At 38.4% G+C, this 26,052-nt stretch overlaps 1 protein-coding gene across 1 annotated transcript in view; it reads right to left on the bottom strand.

The window, feature by feature from the left end:
• The window catches only part of LOC145978340 (tubulin alpha-1C chain-like), a 167,055-nt gene extending 141,489 nt beyond the window's left edge, over nucleotides 1-25,566 (bottom strand). The window contains exons 1-2 of the mRNA XM_083110926.1: nucleotides 25,174-25,566; nucleotides 10,723-10,945 (exon numbers count right to left, since the gene is read on the bottom strand). Coding sequence (XP_082967052.1) covers nucleotides 10,723-10,945; nucleotides 25,174-25,185 — 235 coding nt within the window. The 5' untranslated portion in view covers nucleotides 25,186-25,566. The remainder of the gene's footprint in view (nucleotides 1-10,722; nucleotides 10,946-25,173) is intronic.
• Nucleotides 25,567-26,052: the final 486 nt, after the last annotated feature.

Below are 26,052 nucleotides of genomic sequence, written 5' to 3'. Positions count from 1 at the left end.
ATATCTTTAGCATGCAGACAATTATATTTATATTACATAACACAGTACTAGCCTGTGTTATAAAAGTTGTTCAAAGTGGTGGTTAACTGCATTCACACATTCCCGGAACCTGTTAATGAAATTTTGATTGACACGCAAAAGTTCCTCTTCCGTAATTCTTGTACGTTCCGTTCTTAAATGGTCTTTCAGTTCATCTATAGTATGGGGATTGATTCCTCACAAATAGTAAACTGCCTAAAAAACAGAGAGAAATTACATTGCACGCTAAGACGAACAGAACTGTACTGATAAGCAGTGGCGTAGCATGGGCATTTCGGGTGGGAACGCCAAGTCCGAAGGAAGGGTCGGCCCTTTCTTGCTTAATAATTTACTTATGGTATTAGTCGCCACAGGTATTGTTTATTTGCCTGAAGTCAGCCGGGTTTTCAATAAAACATCATCCATGCATGTTTTAGCTAGAAAATGAGATGCCTCACTATGCAACAAATGTTTTGAACTCTGGTGTTTTATACCTTTTTTTTATACCTTTCTGCATGACACAAGTAATTAAAAACCTACCTAAATCACAAGCGCCTCTGCACAACAGTAGACGTCATTGTTGTGGGTGATCCAACTACTGATTGATTTGGTTTATTTTACTTCGCTTTTCTACCACTTTTGGTTAATTGCGAATATGAATATGAGTGATGATATTGATGAAGGGACACTGACAAAGAACACCCGTGCTCACGCCGGGATTCGAATCAGGGGCCTCTGTCGTCTTGGTGCGCTGTGCAAAACACTCTGACAACGGAGGTGGGCGGATGATCCAACTATCGTACACTCAACTGGCGTAACAGTGCCGATCAGTAATTCAGACCACTGTTTATTACATCTTGAGAATGCTGATAAACATTTTAAAATAATTTTGTCCAGAGACCATTTGATGTTAAGAGTTTTCAAAATAACGAAATAATAATAATAATAATAATAATAATAATAATAATAATAAAATAATAGTTTTGCGGGTTAAGTGGTAGAACAGCCACAGGCTGAATTTCTACCACGAGGAGGACTTCACCAACTTATTTGACAAAAACTGTGTTGATCTTTTTGTTTTTAATGCACATCGCTGTTCATTATTATACAATGCAGTGGCCATTAAGAAGCGGTATATTTGAGATTGATAAAGTTGCGTCAGTCAATATTGCGTATTGTAGTATCATGTAGCATCACATAGCACGAGTCGCATGAGCGCTAAGAACCAGGTAGAAATTCTACCGCTGTCGTCTGCTTCAGAAGGTAGGAAGGGTCACATGAACCAATCACGTAGCTCTCTGCTTCGTACGCTGGCGTACGAGAGAGCATTTGGCGCGTGCTGTAGAAATCCAAGTCTGATCAAGTTTCCCTCCAGATAGACAGCAAGGAATATAGAGTCCTTTACGCCGAACCTGCCCGGCGTCCGCCCAGGAAAGGCATTGAAACAAATCCTAGAACGAGTGTTGTTAGTGGAGCGTTGCAAGTGGATCGCGAAAAATAGCTATTATAATGCCATGAAGGTCAAATATATATGAAATTAGTCAAGTTTTACTTTATATTTACAGCATTTACGCATTTTTTTAAATTTTAAATCGGGGAACGCCGGGCGTACGGGCGTACTATAACGCTACGCCACTGCTGATAAGCAAGCAACAACAATTACCCCTGATTCGTGAGCTCCAGCCAGTGTTTCGCTTTGTAACCTCTCCCGGTGACTAAATAATCAACTTTTGCATGTCAATGCAATGGCGTTTTCTTACACAGAATGATCAAGAATAACAACACTGGAACTGCTGACAACTTGCGTCTACTGTCGGATTAGAAATTATGGATACTGGAGTTTGGACTCCAAATCTTTGTTAATCTGCACACAGCGATGTCCGTTGAACAGCGGAAACTGCGGGCTGTCACTGCGAGTCTGAACAAGCAGTATTGCCACGTTCCATAAATTTACTCCGTTGAATAAAAATATGTGTAAAATCGGTTTCGCAATGTGAATTGACAATGTTAACGGATTTTAAAAACAGATGCAAAGATTTGATTGAGTTCATTTATTGAGTTCGTGTTTTAAGTCCCCTTTATGCACAGTACGGCTAATCGGGACTGGACCTACAGTTTAAATTGGGATCCGAACCACTATGTGCCTCCACCGAGAATTGAATCCGGGACTCTTTGATTACAAGACGACGACGCTACCACTGCGCCATCGAGGAGACCCCAGATCCAAAGGGTTTAAAAAGAAGACGAAGGTCGTATTTGTAGGACAACCAATCCTAAGAAAAAGTTATTTCGCAAATTGAGAAAAACGTTTTATTTTTACCAATTTTTAAAATCTGAAAATTAAGAATTGTGGTTAAAACCTTTCTGCCTGCACCGTATCAAAATTTCATCACGATCTGATCCCACGTTTTTTTTATTTATGGAATTTGAAATAGAGCGATCGTTTGCATAACTTTAAAAAACGGCACTTTTTTGTTCTCAGGGAGATAGAAAATTGAAAGGCTATTGGAAAAAAAAATTGGTTAGTATAGATTAACGAAAAATTGAATAAACTAACTTTTGATGTAACTCGTTTTTATGTAGATGTACTCGCTAATTTTTAATTGGATTCCAAACTCAAGTGTGGATAATTTTTAAACCGACATTAGGCTAATGTTTAAAACGGCAAGAAAGCAACTTGCAAACAGAACAATATGTCAATCAAAATGTCATCAAAAGACGCCGGGAATGTATGAGTACAGTTGGCCACCACATTGAATAACTGAAAACAAACACAGGTTAGTACTTGTTATGGAATAGCGCCTCCAGATGGCGCAGTGGCATAGGCGTCTCGTGAACGCATGCGGTGCATGCTGTGCATGTGTCAATTGTGGAAAAAGGACAGCTTCCTCTGCGACAACATTAATGAGCATTTCTACATTCTAATTTCTTCATGTAGGAGAAGTATTTATTTTTCCCGAGAGCGCTCAACTAAGCTTATATTACATTTCTTGGATCTGAAGTGAAAGAAAGTACTAATTATTTTCCCACAATTGACGCATGCGTCACTTCAGAACCAACAAATGTAATATAAGCTTAGTTGAGCGCTCTCGTGTAAAATAAATACTTCTCCTACATGAAGAAATTAGAATGTAGAAATGCTCATTAATGTCGTCGCAGAGTAAGCTGTCCTTTTCCCCACAATTGACGCATGCGCAGCATGCACTGCATGCGTTCACGAGACGCCTCTGCGCAGTGGTAGCGTCGTTGCCTTGTAATCAAGGGGCCCCGGTTTCGATATTCAATGGTGGTTCTGGTCCCACATTAAACTGTAGGTCCAATCCCAATTAGCCTTACTGTGCATAAAGTGGACTTAAATTAATCAACCAACCAATCGTTATGGAATATAAATATAATTGTCTGCATGCTAAAGATATCTGCGTAAAAATAATCTGGACGTTACGGGACGAGTAGGCATTCTGGAAAAATCGTATAGATATGGATAAAACTAAAACTGCCAAATGTTATGTTAATAACGACCATCAGTGTTTTATAAATTTGAAGGTTATATTTTTCACTCATAGATGGCAGCATGTAATATTTATTTAATGAATATGAAATGCTTCAAAAGTTCGAATATAAATTAAATTATATAAATGAATTAGAACATAGTTATTAATCCCCAAAAGACCTGATAACAAGTAGAATTTCTAATTGACATGTTTACAAGAACCAACAACAAGAGTTTAGTATGATGTATATTCAATTATCACACAAGTCTTTTTCTTAGTGACTCCTATCAAAACCTGTAGATAATAGAAACTGGTTTGAGGTCGTAATGGCTTATGTACTATGATGCGAACTTGCAAGTTTGGTAACGTAACTTTTTGTTGGCTGCATGTTGATAGCGTCTGAATTAATGGATTCTTCTCATGTTGTTAATCTTAATAATTTTTTTAATTCTACCTTCCATTTTGAAGTTTAATGAAATGAAAAACTATATATTTTTTTAAATTATGAGATCATTACCAGATATGTTTTGGATTCTATAATGTGTTACATTGTTAATTATCAACCATATTAATTTGCTTTAAATAAATAATACTTATAAGCACAACCTGAAGTCATATATGTGGTCAACAGCTAATATATTAAAATCACATTTTCTTTTACTTTCCAATTTTTTATATTATAATGAGTGACAACAAAATGGTATGAGGAAATCAACACATAATATTGTTTACAGTAAGTTTGCAACAGAGTTACAATTGCAATTGAGATTAAACTTTATTAATGTTTATTTTTACAAACAACTTAATCTGCGTGAAAACTTCATTAAAATTGGTGAAGGTATGTTAGGCGAACTACTAGCAGCTAAATAATTTACACCCAAATATTATGTTTAAAATAAATTGCACAGAAAAGTAAAATTTTGTTTTGAATAAAACTAGATATATGTCATCCCACGTAAAATACTGGTAGTTTTTCTCACCTATTACTCGCATAATAATATTACATAAGCAATTCTTATTACAGTTGGAATTACAGATATGTTTCAGTTTTAGACATCGTAAGAATTCTTTCTCTCAGTCTACCTCTATGTGTATGTACCTATGTCATCTTTGTTGCTGAGCATATTGATTAATTTATTCATGATCTCTCAACCAAAGGCTATGGGTTCAAGACCTGCTCTAGGCATGAGCAGTGGCGGCGATTGGGTTCAAAAACCGGCGGGGCAAAGACAGTATATTTCCCTTTGAAGATAAGGTTTAGCACAGTGCAAGGGCAAAAGTGGCGAAAAGTTGGGGGCAACTGCCCCCCCTAATCGCCGCCACTGGGCATGAGTGTTTCATTGTGACTGTCCTTTCATCAATTTCATCTAACAATTGTTCATTATTATTGTCATATTTAGCTAAAAGTGGCAGAAAAGCAGCACTGTATAACAAAAATATAAATATACTTACATACATTCTAACAACAAGTGTATTAAAAAAGTGTTGCGTGTTTATCTAATTCCTAAAAGATGATAATAGTTCACGATATATGTAATCAGTGTTACTAAATTTTGTTGTACTAGTATTGTTGGATTCCTCATTTCTCGTCAACACGAAGCAGTTTGGAACAGCTTATAACTGGAAGCCTACCAGTCGTAGCAGTAGCTTATCTAGTCTGTATAGTAAGTTTCTTTCAATTTATCTAGTTATTTTTCTAATCTTCGTGGCTTGTCCACAATGTCTGAAATCTACAGGGTATCTTCAAACGAAGTGACATTCAATTCCAGTGTTTCGTACTTTGAAATCTTCGAAGTTAGTCCAAGAAATTGTTGTAATAATCAGTTGGTTTTACATGCTTACGCACGAACTGAACCTATAGTTTAAAGTGGGATCTGCAACATGCAAGGGCGCACCGAGGGAAGTTGTGGGGCTTATAAAGTGTGCGAATTAACGGGGGGGGGGGGGTGCTAGATTTATCCGCCACAAACAAATTTATCCCCGGCTAAATACAATCATCTTTATCCCTGCCAGGCAGGCCCGTAGCCAGGATTTTATTTCGGGGGGTGGGGGCCCATCCCTTATGAGCACAGGCATTGCCAGAAATGTTTGTAGAAGGAGGTAGGCCAGTGAAAACTCGATTAGTAGAAATAATAATCATTACCACGGTTGTAATTGTCATTTTACAATAATACATAAACCGAATATAATCCAAATTTATTACTGGTGTTGTTATTATTGCTATTATTATTACATAAATGAAGATACTTTGCAACTCGATCCACTGTATGAGTGAATATCCAACACAAGTATTGTCCATTATTTTTGTTACATTTTGTACAGTTAGTGTACACTGAAATTCATGATTATTGTATTTTCTTATTAACTTTTACACATTCCGTTAAAAAACCTTTAAAAATTAGGGCCAAATTTTACTCATAAAGTTTATATTGTGTGACCTCTCACATAGAAAATTACATATTTTGAGAGCTGTTGATCCATTTATTCTTTGGATTAAATGGTAGAATATAAAAATTTAACCTGGTTCCTCTTTATACACTAAACTTTTTTCGATCTAATGTTTAATCCTGCTAAGGAAGTAAAATTAATTACCACTATACACTATTTAGATTAGATATTTGTAGGGTTTCGGAGGGGGCTTCAGCCCTCCCCCTGGCTACGTGCCTGCTGCCAGGGATGGTTTTATCCCCATCAAAGAAAATTGAATTGAAAGCATATAGTTTACCGTTTCAGAACTATGTAACAATCCCAAATTAAAGTTAATTCGTGTCCATTAATGGTCCAGTTATCAAAGATGTCCCTGCCTTGTGGATTAAAGAAGGACACGATTCTGCAACTAATAAACCTCACCAAGGCAAACGCAGGCTGTCGTCCACTTAAATTTTCATGGCATAATGATGATATTTAACGTAAAGTGTTCAGAAGACACTTATAGGTAGGTTAGGTGGACGTTAAGTTTGAACTTGGGATTAGAAATTTGGTCAAATTTTCGGTGTTGTTAGTTCCATAGCTTTTTTTATGCATGAGTTTGGGTTTTCTTACAATGAAACTATAGTAAGTGTTTTAAAATTACACGTAAATGTTATCATAAGATTTTGTGACCTACCTTAGAACCAATGTTCTGAGGTACTTAGAATTGTAAGGCAATACAGTAAAACCTCGTTAATCCGGACCCCGATAAGCCGGACTTGGCTTAATCCAGACAGGTAAAAAAAGAAGAAGAAGAATGGAAGGTTTTAAATGTGGCTAGAAGTCAACAAGAGAACTTCCCAAAGAAAAGGCAGTCAACCAGTGATGAAATTCTGTTTCCTGCAGACTTTGCACTGTACTGTGTAGTGTATTTAGGTCTATGCCCTTTAAATACACCATAATAAACGCGTTTTAATGCACTTTATACTGTTCTTTTAGGTTATTTTAGTTAATCCGGACTTTCGTTAAACCGGTTAACATATCCCCCCCATTAGTCCGGATTAACGAGGTTTTACTGTAGTTTAGTTTACTGAGTGGCAATATATATACACAAATTTGCCTACCCAAAAACCTACCTCCCAAATTGAAATCACGAATACGCCACTGAGTGGCCACCCCCCCCCCACCCCAAAGCAAAAAGCTTAATTACTCACTCTTTTGGGTCATCATGTTGTGTAGTAAACTAATTTCAGCATAATTTTATAACTGGAAACATTCCTGTCTTTCTATCCTTTTCAAATTGTTTTCACAACTGCACTGCACCCCTTTGCAGGACTTTCACCAGACACCAAAGGTGTGTTGTAGAGATTCACAGTTTTGTCAGGAGAGGGACATGTTCCAGGCAACGCTGTTTACAAGTGTGCTACAAAACATCCCTAAGTGAACGCCTTGCGGGAAGCTCAAGTGGGAAACAAAAGCAATACAATTCCAGATTTTATGTATTAATTGATTTAGTTTTTTTGTATTATTAATTCTTCGACTTTATGTTTTAAGGTAACTTGTTTTCTCACAAACATTTTTTTTGTATTTTTATGCAGAAATGCAGTGAGTGACAACAACTACAAGTTCGTTGTATAACTACCAAAAGTGATCCATGAAATGTTAAAAAAAAAAAATTGCCCAAAACATATCCTTCATGGATATCCTATGGATGTCTACTGAATATTTCTGGATATTATATCGGGATATCCAGAATTTCGAAACGAATCTCCAGAAGATATACATTAGATGTCTCCTGAATATGTATGTGCTGTATGGTTTCAAGTAGTTTTCCAATTTGGTCCTGACGACGCAGGGTCAAGGCCGAAACTTTTGGAGCCTCCCACCGGGATTCGAACCCGGAACCGCTCGCACCAACGACGAGAACGCTAACCATGTGGTTACGCAGAGCCCAAAGTATGGCTATGTTTCCGTAAAAATTTTAATCTAGAGGAAGAGAATTTGATATAATTTTGGGAGGGGCCCGGGCCCAGTGAGTTTATATCTGGCTACGCCAGTAAATATATAGGCCGTGTCCGAAAGGTGCAAGACCATACTTGAAGCGAGCATCCTCCGAGTATGGTCTCGCAGTGCGGTCTTGAAGTCGTGGATTGGAAGTGAAGATCTTTCGAACTGCACTTCGACTGCAGCGCCAAATACGATCAGGAGATAAAACCGAGGACTCGTTGGTTTTCCACGTTTTAAACACTTGTTTTTCACCACAGAAATCACATAGCATTTGTATATGCTCTAATACATACATTTTCACACATTGGAAGAACTGCAACAAACAACTTGCTGGCTTTCTACCTCCGAGATTTCAAACAAATGAACAACAAGTCCACTTGTCACGTGACCGAGTCTCCAACTTCGTGTGCTCTGCCCTGTGGTGAAAAACAAGTGTTTAAAACGTGGAAAACCAACGAGTCCTCGGTTTTATCTCCTGATCGTATTTGGCGCTGCAGTCGAAGTGCAGTTCGAAAGATCTTCACTTCCAGTCCACGACTTCAAGACCTCGTGAACTGACGCTTTCGAACTGTACTAAGTGACGTCACTTGCGTTAAGACCATACTTCAAGTATGTACTTTGTACCTTTCGGACAGAGCAATAGTTGCGCACATATTTAAAAGAAACTTAGTCGTCATATCTTCATCACAATCTTGAACAGGCGTTTTGCCACCACGTGACCCTTCGATGTTGCCAATTCCTGTCAGAACACCAACCACGAAAGGCCAGTGGTGGTCGGTGGAGAATTCCCTTTCGTGCGTAAAATTCAAAGCGAGGACGGAGAGGGTGGGGCTGAAGCACATAAATGTAGCAACGCCGTAAACCTACCTCCGAGCTATGTTCCCCCTGTTCATCTGTAGGGGAAGGAGGAGAGCTACAGGTAACAGTTTCAGATCTTTTCCAGGAAGAATGTTCTTGTCTAACTGAACTGCGGATTGGACACAGCAGTCTCACCCATGGTCATTTGCTGTATGGGCTGGACCCTCCAACCATGGACGTCCGCAGGATTTTTTCCAGGGAGGGGCAAGGAAGGTTTTTTTTCCAGGGGTGGCAAACAAGGCACGTTTTCTCCGAAAATAGTGTTGTTCCCTCATAAAACATTGCTTAAATTTGAATTTATGGTGTTCATGCAATAATTAACACATATTATTGTGGCTAATATGAAATTATATCTGTGAAATACATAATTTTTGGTTGACTTTCATTTTCCAGGGGGGGCCACGGCCCCCTCTTGCCCCCCTTCCGGACGCCCATGCCTCCAACGTGTCGTGTCTGTAATTTCATTTTAAGTGTACGGCATATCCTCATTGAATGTACCGATTTTACTTTCCTTAGATAAACTTTTAAGCTTCCGAACTGTTTATCAGCACTTTTGTGAAATGAAGACAGTGTTTTAACAAATGTTTTTAGCTTTCTGAGCATAGCCGGTTTCTTCCACTGTCTGAGGAAGTTTTTAGTATATTCTTACTTTTAATGTGTTGTGTTTGTCCTGTGCAGGTGGCTTTATAACCAGGCAAGGGGAGGGCTAAGGGGGCTGAAGCCACACCCCGAAAATCTAATAATATCTAATTTAAATACTGAATAGTCAGAGGCGTATATTCGGGGCTACCTAGGCTAACTGCGAAGCCCAGACTCAGGGAATAAAATACAGAAAAAAATATCTATCAGAAAATGTGCATAAAATTGTTCATTTCAATAAGAAGATGAATCGGATTTCTTAGAGGAGTTGGAAACATTGCCCGCTTTCTTTGAATTCGCGAGACGCCTGGCCCAGCTGGCAACTCCACGGGGGTGACGGGTAAGCTTGACTGACAGGGCTCCGATCAATGTTGCAAACCAATGTTTCCCACCATGTAATTTCCCCAGGATCGGGGAATTGTGGAGTCAAACTGTTACAGGAGAGAGAACAGGGTTGCATATGGCGGGGAAAAACCCTCTGAACTTCCTCAACAGTCTGCGTCAATGTTGCAAACCAATTTTCCCCAGCATGTAATCTTCCCAGGAATGGGGAATTTTGAAGCCAAATTATCGCGACCAAAGGGGAAAGTGTCATGTGGCAGGGACAAGAACATCATTGAACGCTTGCAGAGGATTTAAAAAAGAGGTCGTTGACCTTCAAACAACTAGATACAGTGGGGAGTAGAAAATTGTTGGCTGAGAGGGAATGGTTTGCCGAAATGACAAGGACCAGTTCTAGTCTAGATCGCGTCGAGTCGTGGTGCGTGGAATTTATTTAGAGGCAGCGTGTGAATTCAGTAGTGAGTGGATTGTATTTTTGTGAATGATATGTGCTGTGTGTTGTGTAGTGAACTGAAATGAGGGACATAATTAACAAGCTGTCTTTTCGGTTTACGAATGACGATAAGCTCCAAATCGTTGTGGATTTTTCTTGTATGTCCACTTTATGAACAGATAAGCTAATGGGGATCGGACCTACAGTTAAAGTGGTATCTAAACCACCATGCATCGAACCCGGGACCCCTTAGTTTCAAGGCAACGACGTTACCACTGTTCCAACAAGGAGTACCCGAACATAAAATCGTGAAAATAGGTAAGTTGAAATTTTATTTTTATTCTCGTATATAGGACTACATAATATTTCACAATATGGGCCTCTCATTTATGCAAATAAGAATGAAATTCTTGAAATCCTTTCCTTACTGACAGTGTACATTTCCATGTTTTATTTATGAGGTATATATTTTTAATCACACAGAGTCACATCACTTCAACCCGCCACCCCACTACTGCTACTCACCGACTACTGTTGGTTCCAGATCGACAAACACAGCCCGCGGTACGTGTTTCCCAGAACCGGTTTCGCTGAAGAAGGTGTTGAAGCTGTCATCGCCATAGCCGATGGTCGTGTCTGAAGGCATCTGTCCATCTGGTTGGATGCCGTGCTCAAGGCAATAGAGTTCCCAACAGGCGTTGCCCATCTGAACTCCAGCCTGCCCGATGTGGATAGAAATGCATTCCCTCTGCAAAGAACAAATAACAATGCATACTGTTTAGTGTGAAGTGGACAAAAGTTCTTTATTGCAAAAGATTTGGAAAAAAAAATATCGTAATGCTTGCCTATCTACTGAAAGTATTAAAGTCATAATGGACCCATGCAGGCTAGAATTGACTCGTAGCCAACTGAATTCTTTATGGGAAAGGCTTAGAAATCTGCACGCACAAGAGTTAACGGCTAAAGAAAACAAAAAAACAGCTGAGCTCTTCTTGCGAGTTTACAGGTGTTTTGTCATGTGGCTCCAAATGTAAAAGTCTCAAGGCGTCAAATCGATCGGGGGATCGAGCTGGGCAGTCATCATGCTGATAAATCATGTCACGTCTTGTAGCTAGAGGCACATCCTCCAACAACATTGCCATCCCGTTCCTCAGAAAATGTTCATAAGTGATACCATTTAAGATTTTGGGCAGAAAAATGACTCGATCAAATGATTGTTGATGACGCCTATCCATACTTCTGCCTTAGCGTGCGACAGTGGCTGGATGACAATTACCCAAAGAAATGGATTGGCCGAGGCAGCCCGATTCCCTGGTCGGCTCGATCCCCCGATTTGACGCCTTGCGACTTCTACATTTGGAGCCACATGAAAGAATTAGTTTACAAGACACCGGTAAACTCGCAAGAAGAGCTCAGGGAGAGGATCTCAACAGCTGGTCAACACATCAAGGACACCATCACATCACCAAATGTCCGTAAAAACCTGCGTGCCTGCATTCGTAACGGAGGTGCCCACTTTGAGCAAGACGTGTAATGTTCTTTAATTGTATTGTTCATTGATTCCATTCACATGAAGATGAATGAAGTATTATTTCTTGTACACAAATGTGAATGTTAGCAACATTTGTACCTTGTCGGATAGCAGATGATACAAGGAAGTAATTTAAGTAATTTGTACGCTTAGTGTCATAACATTTTTGTTATTAATACGTTGCCAAGCAAACTAAGAGTGAATTTTTTTATCATCACTTGTACGTTTAGACCCACCCGGTACTTACATGTGATTGTTATTTGGAAAAAACGTTTTTTTCAACGAATCACTTATTTGTTAGCTATCAGAAAACGCTGAAATAAGTTCCATACAATGAGCAGTTTTTTTCTCAATTCATCTTTTTATGTGGAAAATTGTCATTTTTTAAAAAACAATAGAAATTCGATTATCTCGAAAACTACTAATTTTCGGACGGGGTATCATATAGTCAAATTTATTGCAAATTGTCTCTACTTTAACCCCTTCCAGGGGATACATCTAATTACCAGTCACCCTGTATATTATTTCTTTACTACAGAAAGGATGTTTAAGAGGTGATGAACTGATGATGATTCGAATTGAGAATGGGCAGTAAAAACGTAGTCGAAAGAAGGTGAAGTTGCAAAAAAAAAAGCCGTTAAGACCTAAAAAAATACTAAAAAAAGACCAATAAGCCAAAAAACGCCGAAAAAGGCAAAAAAGGGCAAATAAAACCCACCTTTTTCTGGCCTACAATGACCCAAAATGAACATATATTATGTTGGACCTCGTCTTCGGACACTAGGAAAAAAAAGGATATTTCCTCAACTTCCGAGCCATATTCATTACCAAAGATAGCATAGAAAACGCACACACAAGGTAGTGTGGTTGTGAGTGTTGAATGTAATATCTCTCTCTCTCCCTCTCTCAAGATATCATTAACAGATTTACACCAGTGGCAATGTACTCACAATGAAAAATACATTTACGAACTGGTAAACTAAATAAAATAAAATAATCTTGCAAATATCTAATATATATAAAAGTAACAAATTAATTCCTTTATATGTATTTAATGATAATTTCTTTTTCAATATTTAGTCAATTACTTTCATATGTAATAACATTATAAATATTTACATTATATATATATATATATATATATATATATATATACAAATAGACACACACAAAAACGTGCATCCTGAGACAGTCCATATGGCACGAATGGGTGAGTTTACAGAATTCTTGCTGGGAAACCTGATGGAAGAGACCTGTTCGAAGGCCAATACGAAGATAAAGGGATAACGTTGAGATGGACCTAAAGGAAATCAGTAAGGGTAAAAGAGATTGGATTGATTTTGCCCAGGATAGGGACCGATGGAAGGTTTGTGTTGCTGGAGCCCTAAACCTTCGGGTTTAAGAAGGCTAGAGAGTTAGTTAGGGGCGAATTGCAGTCGTGTATCTCATCTCATCGAGAATTAATTTTATCCTACACTTTGCAATAGGAGCGTCCAGGGTTTTCGTAAAGGGGTAAGTATACTCCTTTTAGCAGTGAGTTCTCATTGAGTAAACTTTCCCTGTCTTTGACGTTCTTTTAAGCAGTGCTGAGCCAAAGGAAAGTTTATGCATCCCCCTGAGCACGGTATTGCTATGTAAACAATACATCGTTCTGTTAGCAGGAACCGACGATGGTCTATAGATAAGTGTTTTCGTTGTTGTTGTATTGTCAAAATAGCGGTTATCATAATTCCTCCCATTGTCACGGCAAACTGAATGCTCAGATATGAGGAGTTAAATGAATAAACAAAAACAAAAATCCATTCTCTGCCGTGGTCTCGGGTTCGATCCCCTTTTGAGTCAATCGCAGAGGGGTTCGGATACAAATTTAAACTGTAGGTCCAGTTCCGATTAGCCTATCATGAGCAAAAAGTGGACTTCTCGAGTCTGTTAAACTTGGCAATGAAAGACAGAACAGCTGAAAAAAATATTAGGTACAATAATATATACAAGAACCTGGCAGTTGCAAGGGGCGATTGCCCTTCTCGCCTTTCCCATGGGATTTGCAGCTGCTTCGCCCCACCTCCTGCATAGTGTGCACACCTAACCGCCTGCTGGGCTCTCATAGTACGTAATAGGTATGCCCAAATGAAAAGGAGACTATTGCTGTAGCGGCGTTGTATCTAATCGAAAAAGGTAAATATGTTTGCCGATAGATGGCGCGGTGTTTGTCCCAGTTTGCAGGTGTAGCAAACGGCTTCGCCTGCTGTTTCCTCAGTTGGTGCGAGTTGTTTTGCGCGGACGGGTGCATTATGGATTCCTCCAGATCAGCGCAGAGAGCTGTAATCCAATTTCTTCACGCAGAAGGCGAGCATGCTTTACAAATTTATCGCAGGATGAAGGACGTTTACGGAGAGTAGTGTCTCGCACGTTGCACCATATTCCGTTTGTGTCAGCGTTATGCGAAAGCACCAAGGCAAAGTGCACGTCACGATTGCTGTTGTGGATAATCTCATTCGTCAGAATCGTCGGATCACCACACGTGAAATTGCTGCTGAACTGTCGATAAGCAAGGGAACTGTGCAACACATAATCCACAAGAAGCTGAGTTATGGCAAAGTTTGTGCACAATGGGCATCTGTCAGAGACGCAGAAGGTGGAGAGCTCCAGGACAACGCTAGGCCACATGTGGCCAAGAAGACCCTCGACCTACTGGGAACATTTCAATTGGAAGTCCTCACACATCCTCCGTACAGCCCCGATATTTCCCCTTGTGACTCCCATATCATTCAAAGGTCAACGGTTCACCTGTGACGAGGAAGTGCAGAACACCGAGGAAAACTGGATCCGTAAGCAACTCAGGAGTTTCTCCACTGAAGCCATCCACTCCCTTTTTATGCGCTGGAATCAGTGCATCAATATCAATAGCTATTCTGTGTAGGTATCATCTTACACATTAATTGTACTTCACATATTATGTCATGCAAATATTCTGTAATATAATATTCTTTAGATATAACCATAGTCTCCTTTTCATTTGGGCATACCTATCACCGGAACCCATCCGTCAATCTTCCCATATTACTGATTCTACGGAGGACAAAGACAGACGGATAAAGTAAAGATGAAAGGAGTAAAAATTTAAGTGGAACATGGCAATACGGCACACAGCGATGTTCGTTGAACCGTGGAAACTGTAGGCTGTTAATGAGAGTCGGTATGTGCGATGTTGGCACGTTCAACACACATCCTTACTTACTTGAATAAAAACCTGCATAAAATCGGTTTCGAGATGTGAATTGACAATGATAATGGATTTTAAAAACAGATGCAAAGAGCTTCGAAACAAGACCAATAGTGTGCCGGCGCCCGTGGTGGAGTGGTTAGCACATCGCGCTACGACGCCAAGCGGTCCTGGGTTCGAATCCTGGTCTGGGCATGGATGTTTCCGAATGTTCATTCATCAATTTAATCATATCATCACTCATCCCCATCTTCGCAAATTAGTCAAAAGTCGCACAAGAAGGGAAGTAAAATAAATCAAACCAATCAAAGACCAATATTGTATTTGTAGGACTATCCAATACTAAGAAAAAGTTGTTTCGCAAAATTGATAAGAACTATTTTTCGACAAATTTTAAAAATCTGAAAATTAAAAATGGCGTTTAAAACCTTTATGCTTGCACCATACTAAAAATTTCATAACGATCGGACCAACCGTTTTTTATTTATAGAATTTCAAAGACAGCGATAGTTTGCAAAACTAAGAAAAAACACTTTTTTTGGTTCTCACTGTGATAAAAATAGAAGACATATTCGAAAAAAAAAATTGGTTACCATAGATTAGCGCAGAGTTGAATAAGCTAAATTTTGATGTAACTCGTTCTTATTTAGGTCTACTGGAGTATATTTAATTAGAGTCCAAACTCAGGTATATCTATAATTTTTAATCCAACTGTAAGATTATCTCACACGCAGACTCTTTACCTCGTTCTTCCATTCTGCTATCCTTCGTCCCTTCCTCTCTTTCCCTTTTTCCATGTTGCTTTCTCGATCTCTCATTCTCTCTCCTTTTCTCCCCACCAAAACTCTTTATCTCTTGTCTTTTTTTCAATTTTTTTTCACCATTTTCTTTCATTCTTTCTTTCTGTCTCTTTACTTCCTAGGTTTTTGTATTTTATTCTATCTTCCTACTTATATTTCCTCTTTTTCTTTCGGTCTCTCTCTCTCTCTCTCTCTCTCTTCCTTGCTCTGTTTCTTTGTCCGTCTATCTTGGTTCCTTTTCTTCATATGTTTTCCATTTCTATCTATCTTTACTTCTCTATTTACCTCATAATTTATCTTTCTACATTCTTTCCTTTATCTATTTGTATACCTTTTATCCTTATACCTGTGTGTGTATCAATTGTTATATTCAATAGTTTGCAACAATGCCATCTAAATAGCCAAAATGAGTTTCAATAGTCAAGTATTACAATTTACATTATACAATACTGATTTAACAACATTTTATGGTGTAAAATTTCCTTATCTGCACATCTCTTACTATTATTAACTTGTATGTAACCTTCATCTGCCCCAGAAAAAAAAGAACGTGAAAAATCGATAGCTAGCAGTGTAGGTCAATGGGTATGAACTGGTATAAAAGAATAACGAGATTTGTTCCAGAATTCTGTTCTAAACGGGAGCAATGCAGCAAATCTCTCAGTTATGAACTCAGCTGCCAAATCGTCGACCTTAGGTTACGTGACACGAAATGCATGGAATAGCAAATCACGCCATTGCGGCTCTCGGCGTGGTCAGCAGATTCACACACAGGCGTTGCTGGGAAGATAAGGGGGATATAAATAATTCAGGGGAATCGCGAGCAGAAACAGCATTGCAGCAGCTTGTTCAAGGGGATATCATAACAGGATTCTCTTGTGCGTCAAAAAAAATAATCTGATTTATGGCCCTATTATTGGAAAGTTGCGGTAAAGGTACCAACAGCTACTGCAGTCCTGAAGAACTACATTTTATACTTCTTCCTTTGCTTTTGTTTCTTGTATAGTCCATATAGAGAGTAGGACAAGATTTAAGAGTAGTATTAGTTCAATATTTGTTGTTGCAGGTAGGAAAATGTGGAACAACACAACATACCTAAGCGGTGGAGACTCATAGTGGTTCGGATCCCACTTTAAACTGTAGCTCCAGTCCCGATTAGCCTTACTGTGCATAAAATAGATTCAAATTACGAAATCAACCAAACAACCAACAACATACCTAAGGTTTCTATTTTACCGCGTGGCCATCCGTCAGATTTTTTTAAAAAAACTTTGTCAGTAAAACATAGCCATTGGTTTGGCAGCTGCTGGCTTAATTCCGAAACGTTGTTTCGTCAGTTCTTGCACTGTGTTGCTCAGTGACGGCGATTGGGGGCACTTTCTGCCACTTTTTGCCCCCCCCCCCTTATGGCTTCTTAATGCTAAGCCGTGTCTAGCATTTTTCACCTATCATAATTTCTTGACATTTTGAACCAGTCGTTAAAGGAATTAATTTGCTAGTTTATAAATGTAGCAAATTAATTCCTTTGATATGTTTATAAATATAAATATATATAAATAAATTAATTAATTACTTAATGATATTAATCAATTATTTAATAATTGACATATATTTCATGGCAATTATATCCTGGGTACGGACCTGGTTCTCACACAATTAATACATAACAATGGCACACACACACAACACATATACACACACCCATACGCAACGCATTAATTCACCAAACGGGAACTTCATTTGAAAATATACAATAATACAATTAGAAATGTTAAACATCGGTTCATTTTCATGCACGCAGCATTTGCCTCGTTTCACGCTTGCTATGGCTTGCCGGATTCAGTGCCGGACCATGCGGTTTTGGCCAGATTTCCCATCATGTTCTGCGCCGCTGACGTCACATTGAATATCATCCATTCTCGAAAAGAATTGGTAAGTCACCCAAAAGTCAACCTCTCCCATGCAGTGTTGCCACATGAAGGGAAATTTCCCTTTTGCAGGGAAATTCGGACCGAAATTCTAGCCAAATGGGAAAATGGAATTTCGATGAAAATTATCACAATTTCATGGAAATTTTATGAATTTTGACTCTGCATTATTACAGTTTATGTTACGTTCCAGTTTCATATTCACATTTTTATTATTTTCTGATCCTTCTTATTTCTGCTCCCTTGAATATAAGCCTGTATCTATTTATATTTCTCTTAAGATTATTGTACGTCGATTTTCTGTATCTTCGGATAATTGTAACGATTATAATTAACGATTTAATGGATTCCTGACCATGATTTAAACCTGAGACATCTGATCAGAAAGCGATCAAGCTTACATCTATGTGAAAAAATTGTGTAACATTTTTTATTCATACGATCATGGACCAACGGAAATTTTACTACTACTAGTACTGCTGCTGCTGCTACTACTACTACCACTGCTAATAATAATAATTATTATTATTATTATATTTGTTTAGGTGAAGGGAAAAAATTATCCAAAAAGGGAAATTTTGCCCCTTGGAAAGGGAAATTGTGCCCTCAGATTGTGCCAACACTGCTCCCATGTAACTGCTTTTGTAAGGCAACGAGGATCTGGCGTCTGGAATAATCCTCTCTAAGGCTGTTTGTTGTCCTGCATATTGAATGTCCCTTTACAGCCTGATCTTTTCGTAGGTAAGGAACTTTTAGTCCTCATAGACAAGTGTTGATCTTAGTTACGGTAAGGAGCTGGACCGTACAATGTGACGCATGCAAACAAACACAAGGCTTGACGCATTCGAAAACTTTATTCAATGAATCAATACGAATTCAAACCTGGCACGTCTGACTTCGCAGCACGGTATGTTTACTATGCCTCCGGCAACGGTTGTCGTAGTCTATACCTATAGGAAGATTTAACCTATATTCTGTCCCATAAAACTTGTATAGTGCAGAGTGACAGTATATAATGTTATTCAGTGTAGGATAAATTATTGGTGAACTTTCTCCACTTGAAAGTTTTTTTTCTGCCTGTGGCCACGACCAATGGGTGGGATCCCACTTTAAACTGTAGGCCCAGTCCAGATTAGCCTATACGTGCATAAAGTGGACTTAAAACAGCAAATCAAACGACCAATGGGCAAAATAACATTAGAATTAACACCGGGGGAAGAAACTATTTCCCTGAAGTCACGCGATTTGGTTCATACACATAACTTCATTCTTGCAGTGGATAGAGAATAGTGTGCTTGCCATGTGAAAAATATTCAGCCTATGCATTGACTTTACGCTGCCTGTCGTGTTGCTTCAACAAGTTCCTCCATGTAATATTACCCACTTTGGTTGCTTGGAGACCGCCTGTCGATATCGACAAGGATCGACTTCCGCGATGGGACGGAAACATTTGTCACGGAACAGTTGGACGACGTGGGAGAGGCTGCCGGCGGAAGGTGTGGCACGGAAATTCCATTTGCTTAAAAAGAATTGGTCTCAATTTGAGTGAAGGGCCTCCCCGATGGCGCAGTGGTAGCGTCGCCGCCTTGTAATCAAGCGATCCCGGGTTCGATACTCGGTGGAAGCACATATTCGTTCGGATCCCACTTTAAACTGTAGGTCCAGTCCCGATTAGCCTTACTGTGCATAAAGTGGACTTAAAACACCAAATCAATCAATCAAATCAATTCCAGTCACGGGGTCGTCAGAAGAGCGTACAATCGACCGTCAGAACTTCTAGAATTGTAGAATGTGAATAAATTGGCTCAAGAAACGTTTAGCACGGGGAGACAAATGAGAAGCTACGGAAGAATAGTGTGAGAGATAGAAAGAATGAAAGAGATACCAAGAAGAAAGAAAAAGGAAGAAGGCAAAACATAAGGATGAGAGAGAATTCAGAAGAAAATAAAGAATGAATGAAAGAAAAAGAAAGAAATACAAGTAAAAAAGAAAGAACGAATCGTATGATGGAGAGAAAATAAAATAAAGAAACAAAGAAAAAGAGAGTTGTCTAGGGAAAAACATGAGGGAAGATGGCGTAGAATAGATACGCAGAAATAAAGCGTTAGAATGAAATAGAAATAGGAAGATAGAGAAAAGCAGGCAGAACAAAAGAGAGGTTAAGAAAGTTCGAGTCAGGAAGAAAGAGTGAAAGTAAAGTATTTGTATTTTTGTTATTCTGTGTAGTTTTCCTGCCACTTTTGGCAATCGCGACGATGAGGGTGGCGATAAGGATGAAATTAATGAATGCACAGTCACAAAGAACACATATGCTCAGAAAGGAAGAGCAGAATAAAAGGGAAGAAAGTAGAGAAATGTGTGGCAGTGAGTTACGTAGATAAACTGAGAGAGAGAGAGAGAGAGAGAGAGAGAAGAGGTTAACGAAGAAAGGTCAGAGAGAGAGAAAGAGCAAGAAAGAATAAAGTAAATATATATAGAGAGGGGAAGAGAAGAGAAAGTTATATCCAATCTTGAATTAAAAATACTGTATAAGTTTTTATATTTTGTGCGAATATTTTACATTAACATTTTTAACAATTATTGTCAAATATTACGAGAAGATTATTATAAATTGTTTCAACAGATTAATTTCTAATTTAATCTTCTTCATCTTGTAATATCATTACGTAAATTCCTTTAACCAAGAAAAATTTTGCCGAATTGCGCACACTTTAGATCCAGAATTGCGCACAAATCTCACTGACCTCTTTTGCTCACAGATTTTGATCCAACATTGCCACTGAAAAAAACTTTTCTTCTTTAGACAAGAAGAGAGAGAGAGAAATTAGTTTAGGTTAGGTTAAGTTAGGTTAGGTTACGTTAAACACAACAGAAGTGAGAATGGCTTGAGAATATTTTACATCTGACAACATCACCTCATTTTTTGTGCGCAATCCTGTACATTGTGACAGCTTGTCAACGGCTTATCAGATACCACTGATAAAACCGGAAAAGTGTGCGCAATCCCGCTGTAGCCCAAATTTTTGCCTATGCTACGTATGTTTGGTTGCTAATGATACGAATACTGAATGGAATATAAGCATTTATTTTAATGTTTTAACCTGCAAGTCTGCTTCGTAGAGAAACGTGTTGCATTTACTAACAAAAAGTGAAAGGGAGTCAGGGGTTTCGGGTTCGAATCCCCGCCTGGGCAGGTATTTCATGTCATCACTCATTGTCATCTTAGCGATTAGTCATAAGTGGTCAGAAATGCAAAGTAAAATAATCCAAATCAATCAATCAAAAAATGAAAGGAGAATGGTAATGTAAAGATAGGAGTTTTGCGCCGAAGTGAAGGGAGATTTCGAACACATATCACTGTTCGAGGCGCAGTGAACAGGCTTCAGTTGAATTTGAGTCCAGCGTTTCCCCATAATATTGCGAATTTTCTGCATATCTGGCAGGGGCGACGAAACTGTTTCTGGCCAACCGCAAAACAGTCTCAGATCACCCACCAAGCCGCTTAAATAAGGCCTTCCCGAACTGTGTTCCGGTCCTTGGCCTTCAAATCTGTGCGGTATTGAGAGAAATTTTCTAACACAAGTTCGTATGAACTTTCCAGCCTGATAATTACCAGTGCGTAGTTAGAGATCGGTTGAACTCTCGAGCCTAACTATTGCCTATTTTTGTGGGAGCAAGAAAAGGGTTTATTATCCAAAAGGTATATTATGCCAGAACTTTTCTAACACAAATAAGATTTTAACACCACGATTAATGGGTCTAGTTTCTTGTGTAGGTCGCCAAATTAGTTAGAGAGAGAAAATAACATTTGGTAAAGAATGAGACACAGAAAAAAAGACTGGAGAAGGAACATGAAGACACAGAGATAGAGAATAGAGAGGGAGGGAGGAAGGAAGAAGAGACAGAAAAGAGAGAGAGGGGAGAAAATAAAGAGAAAGAGAAGTAATGGTGAAAGGGACAAATAGAATGAGACTGAAAAGGGGAGAAAGACAGATATAAAATGAAAAGAAAGAAGTAATAGAGAAAGAGAGAGAGAGTAAATGAAATATAAAGAAAAGGGGAGAAAGCAGATATACAGTAAAACGTCGTTTATCCGCACGTCAATTATCCGCAACGTCAGTTATCCGCACACTCAAAAAAGCAAGATTCAGTTTTGAACAAATTTAAGCAATTTTTTCAATTGTACATTGGATGTGTTTTAGATTTTTTTAATGGATCGGCAACCCTGCACAAGGAAAGCTGAGTAACAGCACGTACTGTACGTATATTAAGAGTGTTTTCTCATTCTATCATGTCTTTTGTTTACTACACGTATGTAGTACTGTGCACTGTATGTATAAAATAAACCTGTATTGTACGTGATTTTCTTTGTTAAAGAAACACATGTTTGATTATCCGCAAACATCGTTATCCGCATAACCTTCCGTCCAAATTAATGCGGATAAACGACGTTAAAATGAATAGAAAGAAGTAATTGAGAAATAAGAAGAGAGTTAAAGAAATCTAAAGAAAACGGGAGAAAGACGGATATAAAATGAAAAGAAAGAGAGAGTTAAAAAAATTAAAAAGAGTGCAATGAAAAATATAGAGTTATAGAGAAAGCGAGAAAAGTATTCTAAGTGTTAAAAAAGTGGGAACAGAGAATAAAAAAGGGGAGAGAAAGAAAAATGCATAACAATGAAAGAAATAGATGGTGACTGAAAATTGGAAAAAAAAGAGAAGGAAAAATAGAAAAGAAACAAATTCCACGATCACTGAAGCTGAACCCACTCAAAATATTTCTTACGCCCTTCAGTCTACCAGAATCAAATTTTCTAACCCTTGATGGTGTCTTCTAGAAGGTAAGTACTTACATTATCCAGATAATTAATTCTGACTTTGGGTTTTAAAAAAATTGGTACTCATAGTATTGTTTCAGCTCAATTAAGAAATGAGATTCTTACAAATGGCCGTTGAGGCCCTATCCTTATGAGGATATTACTGACTATCTTTGCATGTAAATTACATTTTAAAAGGAAAACTTGGTGTAATGCAGGGGATAACCCCACTCCTCTCCCCCTGGGCACTGTCTCTAGTGTTCACAGTTCCACTTCTCCACCATCACCATTTTAAAATTCTACAGTATTTTCAACCAGAAATATTCTCATGTTCAGTACTGCAACCTCAGGAGGGCAATGTCCCCCACCCGCAACCTTCGACGGAAGTCAAATCTAGTGGGGGCAAGGGAGGGCAAACAATGACGGCTAAGGGCACCTGCAGGAGGTCACAGAGGAGAATTGCCCCCTTCGATTTCAAATTTTATGCAAATAAAACTACATTTCGTAAAATTTTCTTGCTCGCTTCGCTCGAAAGACCTGCTTTTCTCAGTTTCGTCAATTTCAAAGCTGTAGCTAGGTGGCGGCTCGAGTCAGCAATGGGCTTCGAATGATCTAAATGAAAAACGTTGTGAAAGAGAGAATGCCTTGGCACCCCGTGATATTATTTGCGCCCTATTAGGGGCAAGTAGGGGGGGGGGGAAGAGGAGTGGAAACATTGACGACCAAGGGCACCTGCAAGGGGGCGCAGAGGAGAAATTCCTCCCTTCGATTTCAAATTTTATGCAATTTTAAATACATTTCGTAAAATTTTCTTTTCTCGGTTTCGTCAAATTCAGAGTCTTAGCTAGGGTGTAGCGGGAGTCAGCCATGATGCCGAGCGATCTAAATGCAAAAAGTTGTATAAGAAAGAATGACATGGCATTCAGTGAAATTCTTTGTGCCCTATTAAATCAATATTGTTTCAAATTCCAGAAATTGGTTCTAAAAATGTTCTTGCTCGCTTCACTCGCAATGTAATTGTTTTCTGTTATGTAATATATTTAAATAATATGTGTTGTATATATGAATTGAATATACTTTGAATACGTACATGATTAATGTTAGCTAGTTGCATATATATTTTTATATTGTATGTCGCTCCATGTTGCATATGTGTAAGACATAAAAGTTATACATGTTATATGTACAAAAAAATATTATCTACGGAATGCATTAAGCCATTCAAAAATACAGTTTGTGTGCTTGTTTTCCATTATTAGCTCATGTGAAATTGACGGTGTTGGAAAATTATTTCAAATCGTTTGATCCAAACAAATGCTTTACCACCGACTTCTTCTCTCTCTTTGCGTGATTTATGAGATAATAACGTTTTTCATACTACTACTATTACTACTACCACTAGTAATAATAATAATATATAATTATCGTTATTATTATTATTATTATTGGTACGTTTATCCTGGTATTTGCCCCCCCAGAAAGAAAATCATGGTTGCGCCTCTGCTCATGTTCAGTGCATGGTCAAGTATAAATATCATTCAAAATATACATCCGCAAATGTGGTGAATGTGGCAAGCGGGGAAGGGATGGGGGAGTACTTACACCCACACCGAAATAATATTTTCGGTCCCCTTGAACTCAATAGTATTCAAAAGAGAATGCAAAGCGGATATGTTTTGTTACTTTTGCGAAATTTGATGGAAAGTGCAGCATACAACAAATTCTGTCGCGAAATTTGCGACAAATAACAGAAGTTTTTCTCTTCTGTCTCTCTAGTCTAATCGCGACGATGAGGATGGCTGGATATTACATTAAATTGATGACGGGACACTCACAACCACTGGCGTACGCAGGGGGGCTGAAGAGGCTACAACACCCTCCGAGAGTTTGAGAGAATCAATATTTTTTTAAACAAAAGCAGTGAAGAACTCGGGGAAGAACCAAAGTGGTAAATGCAATAGAAAATTCTGGTAAATGCAATAGAAAATTCTAAAAATACGAAATATCTTATTGTGTATGCAACCTGCCCCTCAGAAAGAATCTACGTATTATCTACCTTTACAGTTCCAGCCCATCACGAAACAGATCCTGTGTAAGTCAGTGCTCACAACGGAATTCCCATGCCCGTGTCAAGTCTCGAATCTATAACCTGTGACATCGGAGTTGTGCGTCGACCACTCACCGATGGAGCTAAACAGCATTGCTTTACTATCAGGACTATTAAACTATAGTTAACAAGAAATTCTAGAATATTGTTCTGAAAGGAACAAAGTTATATCCATGTAAAGTACGTACGTAACATAATGAATATGAATCCTCCATAAAAATAATATCTTCTCTGCAATAAAAACTAGGTATTGTAGGAAAGGAAAAACATAGCACTAATAACTAACTCTTCCCACGGTGACAAAGAACCTATATAAAAAGATGCATCAGGTAGTTGTTCACTGAAGGATTAATTTGTTTATAAGTTGGGGTGCCACCGCTTTACTTGTTAAGCCAGTACGCCCCTGTCTATCGCTGTCTGTCTACATTTGCTAAAACATTTTGAAACTGGCATATTGCCCTATGTAGTGATAATCAGAAATACCGTGCAGTAATAAGCAACTCTAACGCTAAATTGTGCAAGAGTGCGAGTGTAAACTAACTACTTGATGATAAGTTCTTAATTACTCACCGACTTAATCATTATATCTTTTGCTTATATGTTCTGCAAGTTTTGTTTATAGTTCGATTAACAAATGACCTTCAAATTCAAAACAGAAATCGGATTTAATAGACAGATTCCTAGAACATTAAACAATTTCTTTCGAGCTCAGTCGATATATAGAATGTTGCTACAATCGTAATTGTCCGTAAATCATTTGAATTGTTATTTTCACAACAGAGTTCGATAAATGTTTCGTCTTTGCACTACGAGGACAACAGCATTGGTTACTTTAGAAAACACCTGCTGTCCATTGCGTTACACCACTTCGAACGACAAAACCTGTGTGGAAATTTTCAACGGCTCGATCACGAATACTTGCGTGTTTCAAGAGACACTCAGGATTCCTTCAGCACAGCAGTACTCATACTGACCACTGAGTGGCGTTACTATCGTTACAGGCAAACTGGAGGTACAAGCTTAACCTACATTGGCATGCGTAGACGTAAATACAGCTAAATATTGATTTGTAAACTGACCCGCATGCTTTTGCTTTGTAAATATAACAGGTCTTACTTGAATCTGGCAGTCTTAATATCAATACTGTAAATGTCATTATAATACGCGGAGAAGAAGCGTATTATAACAAGCGTTGCATCATTCAATTTTTTAGGGGCACAAAATAACAGAAATTATTATGATTAATAAACTGTTTCAAAAATATATACGTGTAGCTTAGCTACCGTTAATATTTTCCAGCTTCAGAAATGAGGAAGAGTTGAGACATTTTTATTAACTTTTGGTTATTAAAGTACATTCCAACCAAATAAAAAAAAAACAATTTCAAAATTTCCTTCTTTGCTTCGTTCGCAATACAAGCTTTTCTGTAGGAACCGAATCAACTTTATA

The sequence above is a fragment of the Lepisma saccharinum genome, chromosome 24 (genome assembly GCF_977018435.1).
Source record: "Lepisma saccharinum chromosome 24, izLepSacc3.1, whole genome shotgun sequence".
NCBI lineage: Eukaryota > Metazoa > Arthropoda > Insecta > Zygentoma > Lepismatidae > Lepisma > Lepisma saccharinum.
Note: the sequence above shows the minus strand (reverse complement) of the source record. Positions and strands in the feature narration are given on the sequence as shown.